Source organism: Phyllobates terribilis, unplaced genomic scaffold (genome assembly GCF_046119375.1).
Source record: "Phyllobates terribilis strain yellow unplaced genomic scaffold, ASM4611937v1 Scaffold_12__6_contigs__length_324123572, whole genome shotgun sequence".
Lineage (NCBI taxonomy): Eukaryota > Metazoa > Chordata > Amphibia > Anura > Dendrobatidae > Phyllobates > Phyllobates terribilis.
In genome coordinates, this window is record NW_027362772.1 from 309,380,763 (window position 1) to 309,401,705 (window position 20,943).

A 20,943-nucleotide genomic window follows, 5' to 3' on the forward strand; every position below is an offset into this window, starting at 1 on the left:
AGGTTCATAAAAGATCAGATGTTACGGGGCGATGTCCGGGTCAGATGAGCCGCACGTCACCGAGAGGTCCGGGGGGGGGGGGTCTAGGATTTTTCCAGAGATATAGAAAATTCTTCCGACTATAGGACGTGATCAAAAAATAACAACAAAAGGCAATTTTGTACCCCCCTATCGGAAACATTTTGGCCAAATGATGAAGTAAAATGTTATAGCGCTGAATGTTTCCATCTGTACATGAATAGAGGAGCAGTCTGATATTAGGACCCTCGTGATGGGAATAGGATCGTTTATAGGATGTTGTGACCGATGGGTCTGATCACTGATAAGTATCAGCGCCCCACAGTCTAGGTCTAAGGACTGAAGTGCTGTCAAACAAAACGGCAAAATTTATATGACTGTATGGAAAAAAATTGGTGCAAAACGTGGAGCTGCGTGTCTCTTTATGGTGTCCTCCACAGGGGTCAGAATATCGGATACGGTGGAAAAGTCAAACATTTCCACTGTTTTCTGGTTCTGCTGCACAACCCGAACCCTGTATGGACCCATAATGCGGTTGTGTGCAGGAGCCCTTAATGTGACTGGTAAAAACACGAGGGTAATTAGTGCGGCATGGAATACGGCCAGAGACGTCCCAGCTGTAGAAGTGGTCACTGGTTACTTCCATAAAGTGAATTATGGGGTCAATGAGCAGATAGGAAGCCGAGCGTCAGCAATTCAGGTCTCCAAGATCCCTCCATTACCACTGCGGATGGAGGTCTGCTAACCTGTTGTATGTAGTGCAGGTAACACGTATGTGCTCCACAACATTCACACTCAGATGAGCCAACATGTTATCTGGTAGAAGAGGAACGTGAAGACAAGAGCGGGCGAGGCATGTATGAGCACTGGAGGGGCGCGGACACGGGGGAGGCATGTATGAGCACTGGAGGGGCGCGGACACGGGGGAGGCATGTATGAGCACTGGAGGGACGTGGACACAGGCAGGAAGCATGTATGAGCACTGGAGGGGAAGGACACGGGCAGGCATGTATGAGCACTGGAGGGGCGACGACACGGGCGAGGCATGTATGAGCACTGGAGGGGCGACGACACGGGCGAGGCATGTATGAGCACTGGAGGGGCGAGGACAAGGGCGAGGCATGTATGAGCACTGGAGAGATGAGGACACGGGCGAAGCATGTATGAGCACTGGAGGGGCGAGGACACGGGCGAAGCATGTATGAGCACTGCAGGGGCGAGGACACGGGGGAGGCATGTATGAGCACTGGAGGGGCGAGGACACGGGCGAAGCATGTATGAGCACTGGAGGGGCGAGGACACGGGCGAAGCATGTATGAGCACTGGAGGGGCGAGGACACGGGGGAGGCATGTATGAGCACTGGAGGGGCGAGGACACGGGGGAGGCATGTATGAGCACTGGAGGGGCGAGGACACGGGGGAGGCATGTATGAGCACTGGAGGGGCGAGGACACGGGGGAGGCATGTATGAGCACTGGAGGGACGTGGACACAGGCAGGAAGCATGTATGAGCACTGGAGGGGAAAGGACACGGGCAGGCATGTATGAGCACTGGAGGGGCGACGACACGGGTGAGGCATGTATGAGCACTGGAGGGATGAGGACACTGGCGAGGCATGTATGAGCACTGGAGGGATGAGGACACGGGCGAAGCATGTATGAGCACTGGAGGGGCGAGGACACAGGGGAGGTATGTATGAGCACTGGAGGGGCGAGGACACGAGCGAAGCATGTATGAGCACTGGAGGGGCGAGGACACGGGGAGGCATGTATGAGCACTGGAGGGGCGAGGACACGGGGGAGGCATGTATGAGCACTGGAGGGGCGAGGACACGGGGGAGGCATGTATGAGCACTGGAGGAGCGACGACACGGGGGAGGCAAGTATGAGCACTGGAGGGGCGAGGATACGGCGAGGCATGTATGAGCACTGGAGGGGCGAGGACACGGGCGAGGCATGTATGAGCACTGGAGGGGCGAGGACACGGGTGAGGCATGTATGAGCACTGGAGAGATCAGGACATGGGCAGGCATGTATGAGCACTGGAGGGGCGAGGACACGGGTGAGGCATGTATGAGCACTGGAGAGATGAGGACATGGGCAGGCATGTATGAGCACTGGAGGGGCGAGGACACGGGTGAGGCATGTATGAGCACTGCAGGGGCGAGGACACGGGCGAGGCATGTTTGAGCACTGGAGGGATGAGGACATGGGCGACGACACGGGTGAGGCATGTATGAGCAATGGAGGGGCGACGACACGGGCGAGGCATGTGTGAGCACTGGAGGGATGAGGAGAAGGGCGAGGACACGAGGGAGGCATGTATGAGCACTGGAGGGGTGAGGACATGGGCAGGCATGTATGAGCACTGGAGGGGCGAGGACACAGGCAGGAAGCATGTATAAGCACTGGTGGGGAAAGGACACGGGCAGGCATGTATGAGCACTGGAGGGACGAGGAAATGGGCGAGGCATGTATGAGCACTGGACGTGCGAGGACACGAGCGAGGCATGTATGAGCACTGGAGGGATGAGGATAAGGGTGAGGACACGGGCAGGAGGCATGTATGAACACTGGAGGGGCGAGGACACGGGCAGGAGGCATGTATGAACACTGGAGGGGTGAGGACACGGGCGAGGCATGTGTGAGGGCTGGAGGGGCGAGGACAAGGGCGAGGCATGTATGAGCACTGCAGAGGCAAGGACATGGGCGAGGCATGTATGAGCACTGGAGGGGCGAAGACACAGGCAGGAAGCATGTATGAACACTGGAGGGGCGAGGACACGAGCGAGGCCTGTGTGAGCACTGGAGGGGCGAGGACACGGGCGAGGCATGTGTGAGTACTGGAGCGGCGAGGACACGGGCGAGGCATGTGTGAGCACTGGAGGAGCGAGGACACGGGCAAGGCATGTGTGAGCACGGGAGGGGTGAGGACATGGGCAGGCATGTATGAGTACTTGAGGGGCAAGAACATGGGCAGGCATGTATGAGCACTGGAGGGGCGAGGACACGGGGAAGGCATGTATGAGCACTGGAGGGACGAGGACACAGGCATGAAGCATATATGAGCACTGGAGGGGAAAGGACATGGGCAGGCATGTATGAGCACTGGAGGGGCGAGGACACTGGCCAGGCATGTATGAGCACTGGAGGGACGAGGAAACGGGCGAGGCATGTATCAGCACTGGAGGGGCGAGGACACAGGCGAGGCATGTATGAGCATTGGAGCGGCAAGGACGCAGTCAGGAGGCAGGTATGAGCACTGGAGCGGAGAGGACATGGGAAGGAGGCATGTATGAGCACTGGAGGGGCAAGGACATGGGCAGGAGGCATGTATGAGCACTGGAGGGGCAAGGACATGGGCAGGAGGCATGTATGAGCACTGGAGAGGCAAGGACACTGGCAGGATGCATGTATGAGCACTGGAGAGGCAAGGACACTGGCAGGAAGCATGTATGAGCACTGGAGGGGCAAGGACAGGGGTGAGGCATGTATGAGCACTGGAGGAGCAAGGACACTGGCAGGAGGCATGTATGAGCACTGGAGGTGCGAGGACATGGGCAGGCATGTGTGCGCACTGGAGGGGCGAGGACACGGGCGAGGCATGTGTGAGCACTGGAGGGGCGAGGACACGGGCGAGGCATGTATGAGCACTGGAGCGGTGAGGACACGGGCAAGGCATGTATGAGCACTGGAGGGGCGAGGACACAGGCATGGCATGTATCAGCACCGGAGAGGCGAGGACACGGGCAAGGCATTTATGATCACTGAAGGGGCGAAGACACAGGCGAGGCATTTATGAGCACTGGAGGGGCAAGGAAACGGGTGAGGCATATATGAGAACTGGAGGGGCGAGGACACGAGCGAGGCATGCGTGAGCACCTGAGGGGCGAGGACACGAGCGAGGCATGTGTGAGCACTAGAGGGGCGAGGACACAGGCATGGCATGTATCAGCACCGGAGAGGCGAGGACACGGGCAAGGCATTTATGATCACTGAAGGGGCGAAGACACAGGCGAGGCACATATGAGCACTGGAGGGGCGAGGACACGAGCGAGGCATGCGTGAGCACCTGAGGGGCGAGGACACGAGCGAGGCATGCGTGAGCACCTGAGGGGTGAGGACACGGGCAAGGCATGTATGAGCACTGGAGGGGTGCGTACACGGGTGAGGCATGCATGAGCACTGGAGGGGTGAGGACACGGGCAAGGCATGTATGAGCACTGGAGGGGCAAGGAAACAGATAAGGCACATATGAGCACTGGAGGGGTGAGGATATAGGCGAGGCACGAACATAACGGGAGGAAATTGTGGGGTCATTCCTGATGTACAGTAATAAGGTCCTCAGTGGATTATTCTGAAGGACAGTGATGAGCAATGGTGCAGGATTCACCCATAACTTTCAGCAACACATATTTTTGGGGATGGGAGTCTTTTTTAAGAGAAAGCGCCAGCTCAAAAAGTGTCCAGTGGTACCCAGGTGCTCTGTAGCTGTAATCTTTCCTGTAAGTCTATTATGTACTCTTTGCCCAACCAAAGGATTCACAAGCCCAGGAAGTACCAGGACAATAGGGCCCGGACACTACTGACCCCATGAGAAACGGCACTTATTCTGTTTCGTTTTTTTACTTATTAGTTAGAGATCTCATGAGTCCAGGTGCATTTCATTTTTTTCCCATGTTTCCTGATTGACAGCTCCTCAGCGTCCCTCCTCCCTGCTGCTGAGATCTCATACTGCTCAGTATAAGCTGCAGCTGTCAGTCAGGCTGGATGGGTGGATAGAGACCGTTGTCTATCAGGTTTGTTGGACAGAGAATAAATATATTTACTTTATTAGCTCTCACTATTTAATTGGACTCATAAAATGCTCATTGTAATACCAGGCTCATACGGCCAATGTAATGTGGATTTTCAAGAGTTGTCAGATCCATATAATAATCTGAGCAGTTTGTGTATTTTAATCTGACGACAGATGCATAATAAAATGGGATGTCAGGGGCTGGATTATCAATTAATGAGGTTAATTGGGACGTTTTAGGAAATTACAGAAAGAAGAAGGAGAAAGTGGTGGAATGATTAAAATTCCAGGCAAGTCCGGAGACGCTGCCGGCAGCTCCTGTGTGATCACTGACCAATGACGTCCCCGATGTACTCGATGGAGACAAGTCCGGAGACGCTGCCGGCAGCTCCTGTGTGATCACCGACCAATGACGTCCCCGATGTGCTCGATAGAGACAAGTCCGGAGACGCTGCCGGCAGCTCCTTTGTGATCACCGACCAATGACGTCCACGATGTGCTCGATAGAGACAAGTCCGGAGACGCTGCCGGCAGCTCCTGTGTAATCACCGACCAATGACGTCCACGATGTGCTCCATGGAGACAAGTCCGGAGACGCTGCCGGCAGTTCCTGTGTGATCACCGACCAATGACGTCCACGATGTGCTCGATGGAGACAAGTCCGGAGACGCTGCCGGCAGCTCCTGTGTGATCACCGACCAATGACGTCCATGATGTGCTTGATGGAGACAAGTCCGGAGACGCTGCCGGCAGCTCCTGTGTAATCATCGACCAATGACGTCCATGATGTGCTTGATGGAGACAAGTCCGGAGACGCTGCCGGCAGTTCCTGTGTGATCACCGACCAATGACGTCCACGATGTGCTCGATGGAGACAAGTCCGGAGACGCTGCCGGCAGCTCCTGTGTGATCACCGACCAATGATGTCCACGATGTGCTCGATGGAGACAAGTCTGGAGACGCTGCTGGCAGTTCCTGTGTGATCACTGACCAATGACGTCCACGATGTGCTCGATAGAGACAAGTCCGGAGACGCTACCGGCAGCTCCTTTGTGATCACAAACCAATGACGTCCATGATGTGCTTGATGGAGACAAGTCCGGAGACGCTGCCGGCAGTTCCTGTGTGATCACCGACCAATGACGTCCACGATGTGCTCGATGGAGACAAGTCCGGAGACGCTGCCGGCAGCTCCTGTGTGATCACTGACCAATGACGTCCACGATGTGCTCGAGGGAGACAAGTCCGGAGACGCTGCCGGCAGTTCCTGTGTGATCACCGACCAATGACGTCCACGATGTGCTCGAGGGAGACAAGTCTGGAGACGCTGCCGGCAGTTCCTGTGTGATCACCGACCAATGACGTCCACGATGTGCTCGATGGAGACAAGTCCGGAGACGCTGCCGGCAGATCCTGTGTGATCACTGACCAATGACGTCCACGATGTGCTCGATAGAGACAAGTCCGGAGACGCTGCCGGCAGCTCCTTTGTGATCACAAACCAATGACGTCCATGATGTGCTTGATGGAGACAAGTCCGGAGACGCTGCCGGCAGTTCCTGTGTGATCACCGACCAATGACGTCCACGATGTGCTCGATGGAGACAAGTCCGGAGACGCTGCCGGCAGCTCCTGTGTGATCACTGACCAATGACGTCCACGATGTGCTCGAGGGAGACAAGTCCGGAGACGCTGCCGGCAGCTCCTGTGTGATCACTGACCAATGACGTCCCCGATGTGCTCGATGGAGACAAGTCCGGAGACGCTGCCGGCAGATCCTGTGTAATCACCGACCAATGACGTCCACGATGTGCTCGATAGAGACAAGTCCGGAGACGCTGCCGGCAGCTCCTGTGTGATCACCGACCAATGAGGTCCCCGATGTACTTGAGGGAGACAAGACCGGAGACGCTGCCGGCAGCTCCTGTGTGATCACCAACCAATGACGTCCACGATGTGCTCGATGGAGACAAGACCGGAGACGCTGCCGGCAGCTCCTGTGTAATCACTGACCAATGACGTCCCCAATGTGCTCGATGGAGACAAGACCGGAGACGCTGCCGGCAGCTCCTGTGTGATCACCGACCAATGACGTCCCCGATGTACTTGAGGGAGACAAGACCGGAGACACTGCAGCTCCTGTGCAATAACCGACCAATGACGTCCCCGATGGAGACAAGTCTGGAGATGCTGCAGCCACAGGAGCAGGTGTAGGCCACACAGGCGCTCACAGTAGTGCGAGGAACATGAGGCTTGGGGGTGTAGTGTGGAAAATGGCTCCTGGGAGACTTTGGAGAAATGGCCGCATCGCTGGTTCCATGATTGATCCATTCTGTCCTGCACCATTTTCCATCTTGGTTTTGCAATCTTAAAATTGAGGAATGTATAATAATATCCTTGAAGGGTAGAGAACAGGTGACTATCTGAATATGAGGTCTGATATAACATTTCACATTGTATGGGAATTCTGGGCTGGATTATCAGATGCCGGGTTATAGGACTTTTTCTGTAGCCGATTTCTCAGTTGGGTTGGGTTTTTGGAGAGCATTAGCTTTTTAGCCACATGTCCACGGGTCTATGCTCATCCAGAGCGTCCATTCTCCCAGGAACAAGCAGCAGAAGATCATACGGACTGATCTAGATCTGTTTTTCCGGCTGCTGCACGTAGCCAGAATATTTGCCTTTTTCTACATTTGGTGCATCTGTAATTTCCAGAATTGAGGAGTCCAAAAACTGCACAATTAGTGAAAGGAAAGAAACACGTAATCTGGAGGTGGCAACTCGATCCTGAAGTCTTCAGATACCCTAATAACGCTGGAGTAAAGGTCGAAACTGGACCCAGGTGACTGAGCACAGCGGTGCCCTTTAGGGGACTTGTCACACAAAACCCTATGAGCAGAGATCCCTGCAACCCAAGAAAGGTCCCATGACACAGACCCCTGCAGACCCCTGATCCCGCAGATTTGCTTCGCTGCAGTTATAGAGGTAGATTCATTATGTAAAGTGCAATGTGTTACAACGTTCCCGTACGTTGGATATTATGGGAAAGAAGCCCGCAGAACGGAGTTTGTCAGAAACTTTGCCCCCCATGAGTTTCATCTCCCCCCGCTGCCGTTCCTGCAACTTCTCGGTGATTGACAGCTTGTCACTTCCACCCTCAATATGTTCCCAACAAACATCTACAATCGTGTAACACGATCCCAAATTTAGCGTCTCTCACGGCTTCAATTCCCACCGCTGCCAATTAAATTAATAACCGGGAAATGCAACTCTGCCGCTTCCCGAAAGCTCCAGCAACATATTGTGTGTTACATAACTGCCGAGAAGTGAGAAACCAGCAAGATCTGGAGGAAGGAGAGAGGAGCGGTGCCGCCTCTGTAACCCCCGCTCATCAGGGTCCCCGCACCGTCTGATGGCAGGTGAACCACACAGCAGCTATATACAGTATATACTGCAGATGAGGAGCATGCCCGGGTTATATATGGACAATATTATCTACATTTATTAAGAAAAGAACAGAAACAAGTCAGGAAAATGGACAGAAGCAAATAGGAAATAGGGAAGGATATGAACCAAGCAGATACGAAATAAATAGATTAATAGATAAATAGGCAGAAGAGGAACAGCTATGATGAGTGAAAGACATTGCCCCTACGGAAAATCACACTAAATATAAGTTCTTGGCTCTCCCTCCTTCCAGAGGACCAAGGACTTATGTTGAGCGCGGCTCAGAGGATCGCGTCCTAATCATTTCCTGCAAGTTACTAAACATCTTGTGGAGAAGATCCATCAGGAAGAGGCTGACTGGATATGCTATGATGTTACCTCTTCTCGGGGGTCTTCCCTGCCTTCATGCTGCTCTCGGGGGGTCGTGATGTCAGCAGGTTCCTCCTCTTTAGCTTCTGGTCGCTCTTTGGTCTCATTGTCCTGATTATCTGCTGATTCTCGCTGTTCTTCAGTCATCTTAGCTTCATGACTATGGTCCTCCTGTGTGATACTGCTATCTGGTCTCTCAGAGGACCGGCCTCCGCAAGCGTCCAGACCTTGAGATTCTATTATCTTTCCTTTTCCATCTCCATCATCTTCTGTTATGTCCAGGTTACCTTCCTTGGCTTCTACTCTATGGTCCTGACCTTCCATGACTTCTTGTGTGGCCAAGTTGGCCTCCTTGGATTCTGGTCTATGGCCCTGACCTTCAATGTCTTTTGTTGTGGCCAGGTTGTCCTCATCGGCTTCTTCTCTATGGTCCTGATCGTTGACGTTTTCTGTTGTGGCCAGGTTGTCCTCATCGGCTTCTCTATGGTCCTGATCGTTGACGTTTTCTGTTGCGGCCAGGTTGTCCCCATCAGCTTCTCTACAGTCCTGATCTTTGACGTCTTCTGTTATGGCCAGGTTGTCCTCATCGTCTTCTTCTCTATGGTCCTGATCTTTGACGTCTTCTGTTGAAGGAAGGTTGTCCTTTTCTTCTTGAATCTGCTGCTCATCTTTTATTAGGTTTTCTGAGTCGTCTTCCTTCTGTTCTTCTTTCTCTTGGATTTGTCTGGCATGAGCCTCCAGGTCTTTATCCTGGATGGTTCCTCCATCAGTAGGGTCATCTTTAGCAGCATCGCCATCTGGTAATGATCTTGTCTCTATGTTGCCATCTTGAGGAGCAGTGGAGTCGACTTGTGGGGTCTCTGCGTCTTTCTCGAAGAACCCATTGCTGAAATAGAGTAATAATTTATTATAATTCCGCCATGGCTTCATTTTACTCCTCTTTATTCATTGCACTTTTTGCTACAGTCACATCCAAAGCGGAGAACAAAATTCTGCAGGACGCCGTTACAGGTCAGTCCCTCGCTGCTTAGCTCCTATACAGAAGTGCACGTTGCTGCACTGCATTCTGGGGGATTGCTAATATGAGCTGTGTTATCAATACGACTTTTCCCACAATGCAACACGTGAACATCCTGATGATATGCAGCCTGAGAGCTAACAGGAAAGGAGCAGAATACAGAATGCAGCTCTGGATGTGAATGCAGAAGACACAATTACTTTTTATTCTAGAGAGATATTTTAAAACTTTCCTAAATCCTGAATTCAGCATTGTCCGCAGCCTGCGATGCCAGGAGCAGTCAGTATCCACATACCCTCCCGGGATTGTGGTACGTTCCCCTAACAATGACTGACGTCAGGAGACAAGACTGGATGATATAGAGGTTTGTCCCCCGGGTGACAATGGTATGATCTAATGTATATTACAAGGCGTTTTACATCACCCCTACCCGCAGGTGACAATAGTATGGTCCCATGAGATGTTGCTAGGCGGGACACATCACCTCTCCCCACTGTGACAATGGTATGATCCCATACGTTCATGTCTCCCACATATGACAATGGTACAGTCAATAACTTTTGGCTGTTTTCTGGCATAAGCTAAAATTTGTGCCATCCGTGCTTAGACCAGTGACTGCCTGCAGCGGTCAACTGGGAGGACGGCGCTTGATTGCTGCAGGGAACGAAATGAAGACCAGTGTGGAGCACAGCATGAGCAGCAGGGGATCATCGGCTAAGTGACGACTGTTTGGTTGATTTTTGGCCATTTTTTGCTTTCGGTTACATTTTTTTTTTCAATCTCTGAAAACCTGTTGAGGACATTTGAAGCACCCCTCCCTGATGATGGTTCAGTCCAGCAGATAACTGTCATTATCGCGGCTGGTGACGCCTGATGGCGGTGCAGAACGGGGGCTGCGCTCTACAAGATGACCGCTGGCAATGGCAAGACTAACACTAGATTATACAACCCCCCCGTCCCTGATGGCAATGGTACAGTCTGCTAGGATACGGCTTCTGTTGTTGCTAGGTTACGTGAATACTGTATAAATCATTTCTAGAACATTGTGCGAATGTAGCGCTCTCCAAGAGTCCATGGGAAGAACGCGCTCTCCAAAATCACATTACTATCCAAACTCCGGGCCCAATGCGAAATCTGAAAATGGCCCCAACTATTATAATGGTCTCCACACATGGGCCAGAGGCTGCGGGAGGGGGGGTTAGAGTTATTCCTTAATTACTCCCCTCCATTTTAGATGACAGTGGTACATTCCAGAATTGTGCCTGAGGAGACCCCCGCTCTGACGAATACTGAAGGCTACAGAGTGCCCCCACAATCAATAGTTCAAGTAGAGTGCCCCCACAATCAATAGTGCCAGTAGAGTGCCCCCAACATTAATAGTGTCAGGGGAGTGCCCCCAACATTAATAGTGTCAGGAGAGTGCCCCCAACATTAATAGCGCCAGTAGTGTGCCCCCAACATTAATAGTGCCAGTAGAGTGCCCCCACAATCAATAGTGCAAGTAGAGTGCCCCCACAATCAATAGTGCCAGTAGAGTGCCCCCACAATCAATAGTGCCAGTAGAGTGCCCCCAACATTATTAGTGCCAGTAGAGTGCCCCCAATATTAATAGTGTCAGTAGAGTGCTTCCAATATTAATAGTGCCAGTAGAGTGCCCCCAACATTAATAGTGTCAGGAGAGTGCCCCCAGTATTAATAGTGTCAGTAGAGTGCTTCCAATATTAATAGTGCCAGTAGAGTGCCCCCAATATTAATAGTGCCAGTAGAGTGCCCCCACAATCAATAGTGCAAGTAGAGTGCCCCCACAATCAATAGTGCAAGTAGAGTGCCCCCACAATCAATAGTGCCAGTAGAGTGCCCCCACAATCAATAGTGCCAGTAGAGTGCCCCCAACATTATTAGTGCCAGTAGAGTGCCCCCAATATTAATAGTGTCAGTAGAGTGCCCCCAACATTAATAGTGCCAGTAGAGTGCCCCCAACATTAATAGTGTCAGGAGAGTGCCCCCAGTATTAATAGTGCCAGTAGAGTGCCCCCAATATTAATAGTGCCAGTAGAGTGCCCCCAACATTAATAGTGTCAGGAGAGTGCCCCCAGTATTAATAGTGCCAGTAGAGTGCCCCCAACATTAATAGTGCCAGTAGAGTGCCCCCAATATTAATAGTGTCAGTAGAGTGCTTCCAATATTAATAGTGCCAGTAGAGTGCCCCCAACATTAATAGTGTCAGGAGAGTGCCCCCAACATTAATAGTGCCAGTAGTGTGCCCCCAACATTAATAGTGTCAGGGGAGTGCCCCCAACATTAATAGTGTCAGGAGAGTGCCCCCAACATTAATAGCGCCAGTAGTGTGCCCCCAACATTAATAGTGCCAGTAGAGTGCCCCCACAATCAATAGTGCAAGTAGAGTGCCCCCACAATCAATAGTGCCAGTAGAGTGCCCCCACAATCAATAGTGCCAGTAGAGTGCCCCCAACATTATTAGTGCCAGTAGAGTGCCCCCAATATTAATAGTGTCAGTAGAGTGCTTCCAATATTAATAGTGCCAGTAGAGTGCCCCCAACATTAATAGTGTCAGGAGAGTGCCCCCAGTATTAATAGTGTCAGTAGAGTGCTTCCAATATTAATAGTGCCAGTAGAGTGCCCCCAATATTAATAGTGTCAGTAGAGTGCTTCCAATATTAATAGTGCCAGTAGAGTGCCCCCAACATTAATAGTGCCAGTAGAGTGCCCCCACAATCAATAGTGCAAGTAGAGTGCCCCCACAATCAATAGTGCAAGTAGAGTGCCCCCACAATCAATAGTGCCAGTAGAGTGCCCCCAACATTATTAGTGCCAGTAGAGTGCCCCCAATATTAATAGTGTCAGTAGAGTGCCCCCAACATTAATAGTGCCAGTAGAGTGCCCCCAACATTAATAGTGTCAGGAGAGTGCCCCCAGTATTAATAGTGCCAGTAGAGTGCCCCCAATATTAATAGTGCCAGTAGAGTGCCCCCAACATTAATAGTGTCAGGAGAGTGCCCCCAGTATTAATAGTGCCAGTAGAGTGCCCCCAACATTAATAGTGCCAGTAGAGTGCCCCCAATATTAATAGTGTCAGTAGAGTGCTTCCAATATTAATAGTGCCAGTAGAGTGCCCCCAACATTAATAGTGTCAGGAGAGTGCCCCCAACATTAATAGTGCCAGTAGTGTGCCCCCAACATTAATAGTGCCAGTAGAGTGCTCCCAATAGTAATAGTGCCAGTAGAGTGCTCCCAATAGAAATAGTGCCAGTAGAGTGCCCCCAACATTAATAGTGCCAGTAGAGTGCCCGAAACATTAATAGTGTCAGGAGAGTGCCCCCAACATTAATAGTGTCAGGAGAGTGCCCCCAACATTAATAGTGCCAGTAGTGTGCCCCCAACATTAATAGTGCCAGTAGAGTGCTCCCAATAGTAATAGTGCCAGTAGAGTGCCCCCAATATGAATAGTGTCAGGAGAGTGCCCCCAACATTAATAGTGTCAGGAGAGTGCCCCCAACATTAATAGTGTCAGGAGAGTGCCCCCAACATTAATAGTGCCAGTAGAGTGCCCCCACAATCAATAGTGCCAATAGAGTGCCCCCAGTATTAATAGTGCCAGTAGAGTGCCCCCAACATTAATAGTGCCAGTAGAGTGCCCCCAACATTAATAGTGCCAGTAGAGTGCTGCCAATATTAATACTGCCAGTAGAGTGCCCCCAGTATTAATAGTGCCAGTAGAGTGCCCCCAACATTAATAGTGTCCGGAGAGTGCCCCCAGTATTAATAGTGTCAGTAGAGTGCCCCCAACATTAATAGTGCCAGGAGAGTGTCCCCAACATTAATAGTGCCAGTAGAGTGCCCCCAACATTAATAGTGCCAGGAGAGTGTCCCCAACATTAATAGTGCCAGGAGAGTGCCCCCAACATTAATAGTGCCAGTAGAGTGCCCCCAATATTAATAGTGCCAGGAGAGTGCCCCCAACATTAATAGTGCCAGTAGAGTGCCCCCAACATTAATAGTGCCAGTAGAGTGCCCCCAACATTAATAGTGTCAGGAGAGTGCCCCCAATATTAATAGTGACAGTAGAGTGCTCCCAACATTAATAGTGCCAGTAGAGTGCCCCCAATATTAATAGTGACAGTAGAGTGCTCCCAATATTAATAGTGACAGTAGAGTGCTCCCAATATTAATAGTGCCAGTAGAGTGCTCCCAACATTAATAGTGCCAGTAGAGTGCCCCCAATATTAATAGTGACAGTAGAGTGCTCCCAATATTAATAGTGCCAGTAGAGTGCTCCCAACATTAATAGTGCCAGTAGAGTGCCCCCAATATTAATAGTGCCAGTAGAGTGTCCCCAATATTAATAGTGCCAGTAGAGTGCTCCCAATATTAATAGTGTCAGTAGAGTGCTGCCAATATTAAGTGTCAGTAGAATGCTTCCAATATTAATAGTACCAGTAGAGTGCCCCCAATATTAATAGTGCCAGTAGAGTGTCCCCAATATTAATAGTGCCAGTAGAGTGCCCCCAACATTAGTAGTGCCAGTAGAGTGCTGCCAATATTAATAGTGCCAGTAGAGTGCTCCCAATATTAATAGTGTCAGTAGAGTGCTGCCAATATTAATAGTGCCAGTAGAGTGCTCCCAATATTAATAGTGTCAGTAGAGTTCCCCCAATAGTAAGTGTCAGTAGAGTGCTTCCAATATTAACAGTATCAGTAGAGTGCCCCCAATATTAATAGTGCCAGTAGAGTACTTGAAATATTAATAGCGCCAGTAGAGTGCCTCCAATATTAATAGTGCCAGTAGAGTGCCCGCAACATTAATAGTGTCAGTAGAGTGCTGCCAATATTAATAGTGCCAGTAGAATGCTGCCAATATTAATAGTGTCAGTAGAGTGCTGCCAATATTAATAGTGTCAGTAGAGTGCCGCCAATATGAATAGTGCCAGTAGAGTGTCTCCAATATTAATAGTGCCAGTACAGTTCCACCAACATTAATAGTGTCAGTACAGTTCCACCAACATTAATAGTGTCAGTAGAGTTCCCCCAATAGTAACAGTGTCAGTAGAGTGCCACCAATATTAACAGTGCAAGTAGAGTGCCCCGAATATTAATAGTGCCAGTAGAGTGCCCCCAATATTAATAGTGTCAGTACAGTTCCACCAACATTAATAGTGTCAGTAGAGTTCCCCCAATAGTAACAGTGTCAGTAGAGTGCCACCAATATTAATAGTGTCAGTAGAGTGCTGCTAATATTAATAGTGCCAGTAGAGTGCTCCCAATATTAATAGTGTCAGTAGAGTTCCCCCAATAGTAAGTGTCAGTAGAGTGCCCCCAATATTAATAGTGCCAGTAGAGTACTTGAAATATTAATAGCGCCAGTAGAGTGCCTCCAATATTAATAGTGCCAGTAGAGTGCCCGCAACATTAATAGTGTCAGTAGAGTGCTGCCAATATTAATAGTGCCAGTAGAGTGCTGCCAATATTAATAGTGTCAGTAGAGTTCCCCCAATATGAATAGTGCCAGTAGAGTGTCTCCAATATTAATAGTGCCAGTAGAGTGCCCCCAATATTAATAGTGTCAGTACAGTTCCACCAACATTAATAGTGTCAGTAGAGTTCCCCCAATAGTAACAGTGTCAGTAGAGTGCCACCAATATTAACAGTGCAAGTAGAGTGCCCCGAATATTAATAGTGCCAGTAGAGTGCCCCCAATATTAATAGTGTCAGTACAGTTCCACCAACATTAATAGTGTCAGCAGAGTTCCCCCAATAGTAACAGTGTCAGTAGAGTGCCACCAATATTAACAGTGCCAGTAGAGTGCCACCAATATTCATAGTATCAGTAAAGTGCCCCCAATATTAATACTGCCAGTAGAGTGCCCCCAATATTAATAGTGCCAGTAGAGTGCTTCCAATATTATTAGTGCCAGTAGAGTGCCCCCAATATTAATAGTGCCAGTAGAGTGCCCCCAATATTAATAGTGCCAGTAGAGTGCCCCCAATATTATTAGTGCCAGTAGAGTGCCCCCAATATTATTAGTGCCAGTAGAGTGCCCCCAATATTAATAGTGTCAGTAGAGTGCTTCCAATATTAATAGTGCCAGTAGAGTGCCCCCAATATTAATAGTGCCAGTAGAGTGCCCCCAATATTAATAGTGCCAGTAGAGTGCCCCCAATATTAATAGTGCCAGTAGAGTGCCCCCAATATTAATAGTGCCAGTAGAGTTCCTCCAACATAATGGTTGCAGGCAGCATCTATGGCAGTAATATGGGGACACGGCGTCAGAACGATTTCTCACTTTTTTCCAGGCTCTTCCTTCAGTTTCCGCACTCCGTCTCTGGCCTGATGACCTCGAAAAGCAGCTTGTATGACGGTGGCGGACTGATCCCGCAGCAGAGTGTCCGCGTCGCTCTCTTCCTCCTGCTGAAAAGTCATCACCAGACGATTAATTAACTAATTAGAGCAGAACTTCATAACATCAGGAGTGGCTGTAAATGAGGAGAGGTACAACTGTGGCTGCATATGGGGGTCAGCTGCATATGGGGGTCGGCAGCATATGGGGGTCGGCTGCATATGGGGGGGTCGGCTGCATATGGGGGGTCGGCTGCATATGGGGGTCGGCTGCATATGGGGGGGTCGGCTGCATATGGGGTGGGTCGGCTGCATATGGGGTGGGTCGGCTGCATATGGGGGTCAGCTGCATATGGGGGTCGGCAGCATATGGGGGTCGGCTGCATATGGGGGGTCGGCTGCATATGGGGGGGTTGGCTGCATATGGGGGGTCGGCTGCATATGAAGAGTCGGCTGCATATGGGGGGTCGGCTGCATATGAAGAGTCGGCTGCATATGGGGGGTCGGCTGCATATGGGGGGGTCGGCTGCATATGAAGAGTCGGCTGCATATGGGGGGTCGGCTGCATATGGGGGGGTCGGCTGCATATGGGGGGTCGGCTGCATATGAAGAGTCGGCTGCATATGGGGGGTCGGCTGCATATGGGGGGTCGGCTACATATGGGGGGGGTCGGCTGCATATGGGGGGTCGGCTGCATATGGGGGGTCGGCTGCATATGGGGGTCAGCTGCATATGGGGGGTCGGCTGCATATGAAGAGTCGGCTGTATATGGGGGTCAGCTGCATAGGGGGGGTCCGCTGCATATGAGGGGTCGGCTGCATATGAAGAGTCAGCTGTATATGGGGGTCAGCTGCATATGGGGGGTCGGCTGCATATGGGGGGTCGGCCTCGTGTGTGTGCTGTCCACTCCGAGCACCTGCTACCCCACCGACATATAGCGGGAAGGTGGCGCACTACATCTGTGGGAAGAGTTCTTTTAACTTTACTGTTGCAGAGCGGCCACGGCCCCCCACACATTACATAAAAGGTATCAGAAATTCTTCAGCAAGATCGGCCCTAATATGCCCAGGATAAGTCACTGCCACAGGGGCCCGGAGAAGGAGGACAGAGGAGGCCGCAGGCAGAGAGGGGGACAGAGGAGGCCGCAGGCAGAGAAGGGGGCAGAGGAAGCCGAAGGCAGAGATGGGGGACAGAGGAGGCCGAGGGCAGAGAAGGGGGACAGAAGAGACCGCAGGCAGAGAAGGGGGCAGAGGAAGCCGAAGGCAGAGATGGGGGACAGAGGAGGCCGAGGGCAGAGAAGGGGGACAGAGGAGGCCGAAGGCAGAGATGGGGGACAGAAGAGGCCGCAGGCAGAGAAGGGGGCAGAGGAAGCCGAAGGCAGAGATGGGGGACAGAGGAGGCCGAGGGCAGAGAAGGGGGACAGAGGAGGCCGAAGGCAGAGATGGGGGACAGAAGAGGCTGCAGGCAGAGATGGGGGACAGAAGAGGCCGCAGGCAGAGAAGGGGGACAGAAGAGGCCGCAGGCAGAGAAGGGGGACAGAAGAGGCCGCATGCAGAGAAGGGGGACAGAGGAGGCCGCAGGCAGAGAAGGGGGCAGAGGAGGCCGCAGGCAGAGAAGGGGGACAGAGGAGGCCGCAGGCAGAGATGGGGGACAGAAGAGGCCGCAGGCAGAGAAGGGGGACAGAGGAGGCCGCAGGCAGAGAAGGGGGCAGAGGAGGCCGCAGGCAGAGAAGGGGGCAGAGGAGGTCGCAGGCAGAGAAGGGGGACAGAGGAGACCGCAGGCAGAGAAGGGGGACAGAGGAGGCCGCAGGCAGAGAAGGCCGCACGCAGAGAAGGGGGACAAAGGAGGCCGCAGGCAGAGAAGGGGGACAGAGGAGGCCGCAGGCAGAGAAGAGGGACAGAGGAGGCCGCAGGCAGAGAAGGGGGACAGAGGAGGCCGCAGGCAGAGAAGGGGGACAGAGGAGGCCGCAGGCAGAGAAGGGGGACAGAGGAGGCCGCAGGCAGAGAAGGGGGACAGAGGAGTCCAAAGGCAGAGAAGGGGAACAGAGGAGCCCGAAGGCAGAGAGGGGGGACAGAGGAGGCCGCAGGCAGAGAAGGGGGCAGAGGAAGCCGAAGGCAGAGATGGGGGACAGAAGAGGCCGCAGGCAGAGAAGAGGGACAAAGGAGGCCGCAGGCAGAGAAGGGGGCAGAGGAAGCCGAAGGCAGAGATGGGGGACAGAAGAGGCCGCAGGCAGAGAAGGGGGACAGAGGAGGCCGCAGGCAGAGAAGGGGGCAGAGGAAGCCGAAGGCAGAGATGGGGGACAGAAGAGGCCGCAGGCAGAGAAGGGGGACAGAGGAGGCTGCAGGCAGAGAAGGGGGACAGAGGAAGCCGAAGGCAGAGATGGGGGACAGAAGAGGCCGCAGGCAGAGAAGGGGGCAGAGGAAGCCGAAGGCAGAGATGGGGGACAGAAGAGGCCGCAGGCAGAGAAGGGGGACAGAGGAGGCCGCAGGCAGAGAAGGGGGACAGAGGAGGCTGCAGGCAGAGAAGGGGGCAGAGGAGGCCGCAGGCAGAGAAGGGGGACAGAGGAGGCCGCAGGCAGAGAAGGGGGACAGAGGAGGCCGCAGGCAGAGAAGGCCGCACGCAGAGAAGGGGACAAAGGAGGCCGCAGGCAGAGAAGGGGGACAGAGGAGGCCGCAGGCAGAGAAGGAGGACAGAGGAGGCCGCAGGCAGAGAAGAGGGACAGAGGAGGCTGCAGGCAGAGAAGGGGGACAGAGGAGGCCGCAGGCAGAGAAGGGGGACAGAGGAGTCCAAAGGCAGAGAAGGGGAACAGAGGAGCCCGAAGGCAGAGAGGGGGGACAGAAGAGCCTGCAGGCAGAGAGGGGGGACAGAGGAGGCCAGAGGCAGAGAAGCGGGACAGAGGAGGCCAAAGGCAGAGAAGGGGGACAGAGGAGGCCGCAGGCAGAGATGGGGGGACAGAGGAGGCCGCAGGCAGAGAAGGGGGACAGAGGAGGCCGCAGGCAGAGAAGGGGGACAGAAGAGGCCGCAGGCAGAGATGGGGGGACAGAGGAGGCCGCAGGCAGAGAAGGGAGGCAGAGGAGCCCGCAGGCAGAGAGGGGGGACAGAGGAGCCCGCAGGCAGAGAGGGGGGACAGAGGAGCCCGCAGGCAGAGAGGGGGGACAGAGGAGCCCGCAGGCAGAGAGGGGGGACAGAGGAGGCCAGAGGCAGAGAAGGGGGACAGAGGAGGCCAAAGGCAGGGAAGGGGGACAGAGGAGGCCGCAGGCAGAGAAGGGGGACAGAGGAGGCCGCAGGCAGAGAAGGGGGACAGAGGAGGCCGAAGGCAGAGAAGAGGGGCAGAGGAGCCCGCAGGCAGAGATGGGGGGGGGGGGGGGCGACGACAGAGAAGCCCGCAGACAGAGATGAGGGGGGACAGAGGAGCCCATAGGCGGAGATGGGGGGGGGGAGGCATAGGAGGGTGCAGGCAGACATGGGGGGGGGGGGACAGAGAAACCCGCAGACAGAGATGGGGGGGGACAGAGGAGCCCATAGGCAGAGATGGGGGGGGGGAGGCATAGGAGGGTGCAGGCAGACATGGGGGGGGGACAGAGGAGCCCACAGGCGGAGATGGGTGGGGTGGCGGGGGGGTGTGCAGGCAGAGATGGGGGACAGAGGAGCCAGAGGGCAGAGATGGGGGAGAGAGGAGCCCGTATGATGAGGCAGGATAGAGGGGTCTGGCAGAATCTTCCTCCCTTCACCCCATTAATGCTTAGTCTAGCTGAAAGGTCATGAGGTCATGTCTGTGGGGAAATCAGGAGACATGTTGGTGACATGGGGACGGCTCTCTATGGTGGGGGCATCATAACCTCCTCTGCAGGTTCATTATCTGCAGGAGACCCCGGATCAGCATATCATCTGCAATGTGAGATCTTCTCGTTACTGTACGAGTCCTGAATGGCCACTAATTAAATGCTGAGGACAATATAATTACAAGCGGTGAGATGGGAAAGTCCCGTTTGTTGCGTCCTAGATTAATAGGGAGACAGGATAGAAGTTCTGGGCAGATGACGCCTATTAAAGAGACAGGAGTGAAAAATAAAATGGGTGGAGTCAGGGTATTTCTGGGTGGAGCTACAGCAGCATGGGTGGAGTTACATGATTCCTCGATCACTTAGGGGAGTGGCCTGGCGTTCCTCTGCCTCCCATACGGACCGTTCTTTGGGGCGCTGGGCTACAATTGCCCCAGGTGTCAGTGTTCACAGCTGTCCGTAGACCAGTGATAGCGGTCAGTTACATCACTGTACATAGTATATACAGGACCATTTAGTGCGGCCACAGAGGTGTATGATGTCACTAGAAGAGTAGGAGATAAGTGGCCGTCACATACAGTGGCTTGCAAAAGTATTCACCCCCCTTGGCTTTTTATCTACTTTGTTACATTACAACCTGTGTGTTAATATTTTTGTAATCTGATTTGTGTCTGATGCATCAGCACTAAATGGTCTAAGTTGGTGAAGTGAAGTGAGAAGAATATAAGCATAATTTACATTTATGGGATCAAATAACTAAAAATTGGCATGTGCATATGTAGTCACCCCTTTTGCTATGAAGCCCCTAAAATTTCCGGTGCAAACAATTCCCTTCATAAGTCCCATGCTTAGTGATAGGACGCCCCCCTGTGTGCAATCTAATGTCACATATCTATCAGTATATACACTTTACCATTTCTGAAAGGCCACAGAGGCTGCAACACCATTAACAAGAGGCACCACTAACCAAACAACACCATGAAGACCAAGGAGATCTCCAAACAACACCATGAAGACCGAGGAGATCTCCAAACAACACCATGAAGACCAAGGAGATCTCCAAACACCACCATGAAGACAGAGGAGATCTCCAAACACCACCATGAAGACCGAGGAGATCTCCAAACACCACCATGAAGACCAAGGAGATCTCCAA

The 20,943-nt window shown here is 52.6% G+C and overlaps 1 protein-coding gene across 3 annotated transcripts in view; it reads right to left on the minus strand.

Annotated features, from left to right (window-relative positions):
• Positions 1-20,943, minus strand: part of SPA17 (sperm autoantigenic protein 17) — a 64,635-nt gene that overhangs the window by 15,588 nt on the left and 28,104 nt on the right. For all 3 annotated transcript variants that reach the window (XM_073657377.1, XM_073657379.1, XM_073657378.1), the window contains exons 6-7: positions 15,953-16,077; positions 8,642-9,518 (exon numbers count right to left, since the gene is read on the minus strand). In XM_073657377.1, the coding sequence (XP_073513478.1) occupies positions 8,642-9,518; positions 15,953-16,077 (1,002 nt within the window). The remainder of the gene's footprint in view (positions 1-8,641; positions 9,519-15,952; positions 16,078-20,943) is intronic.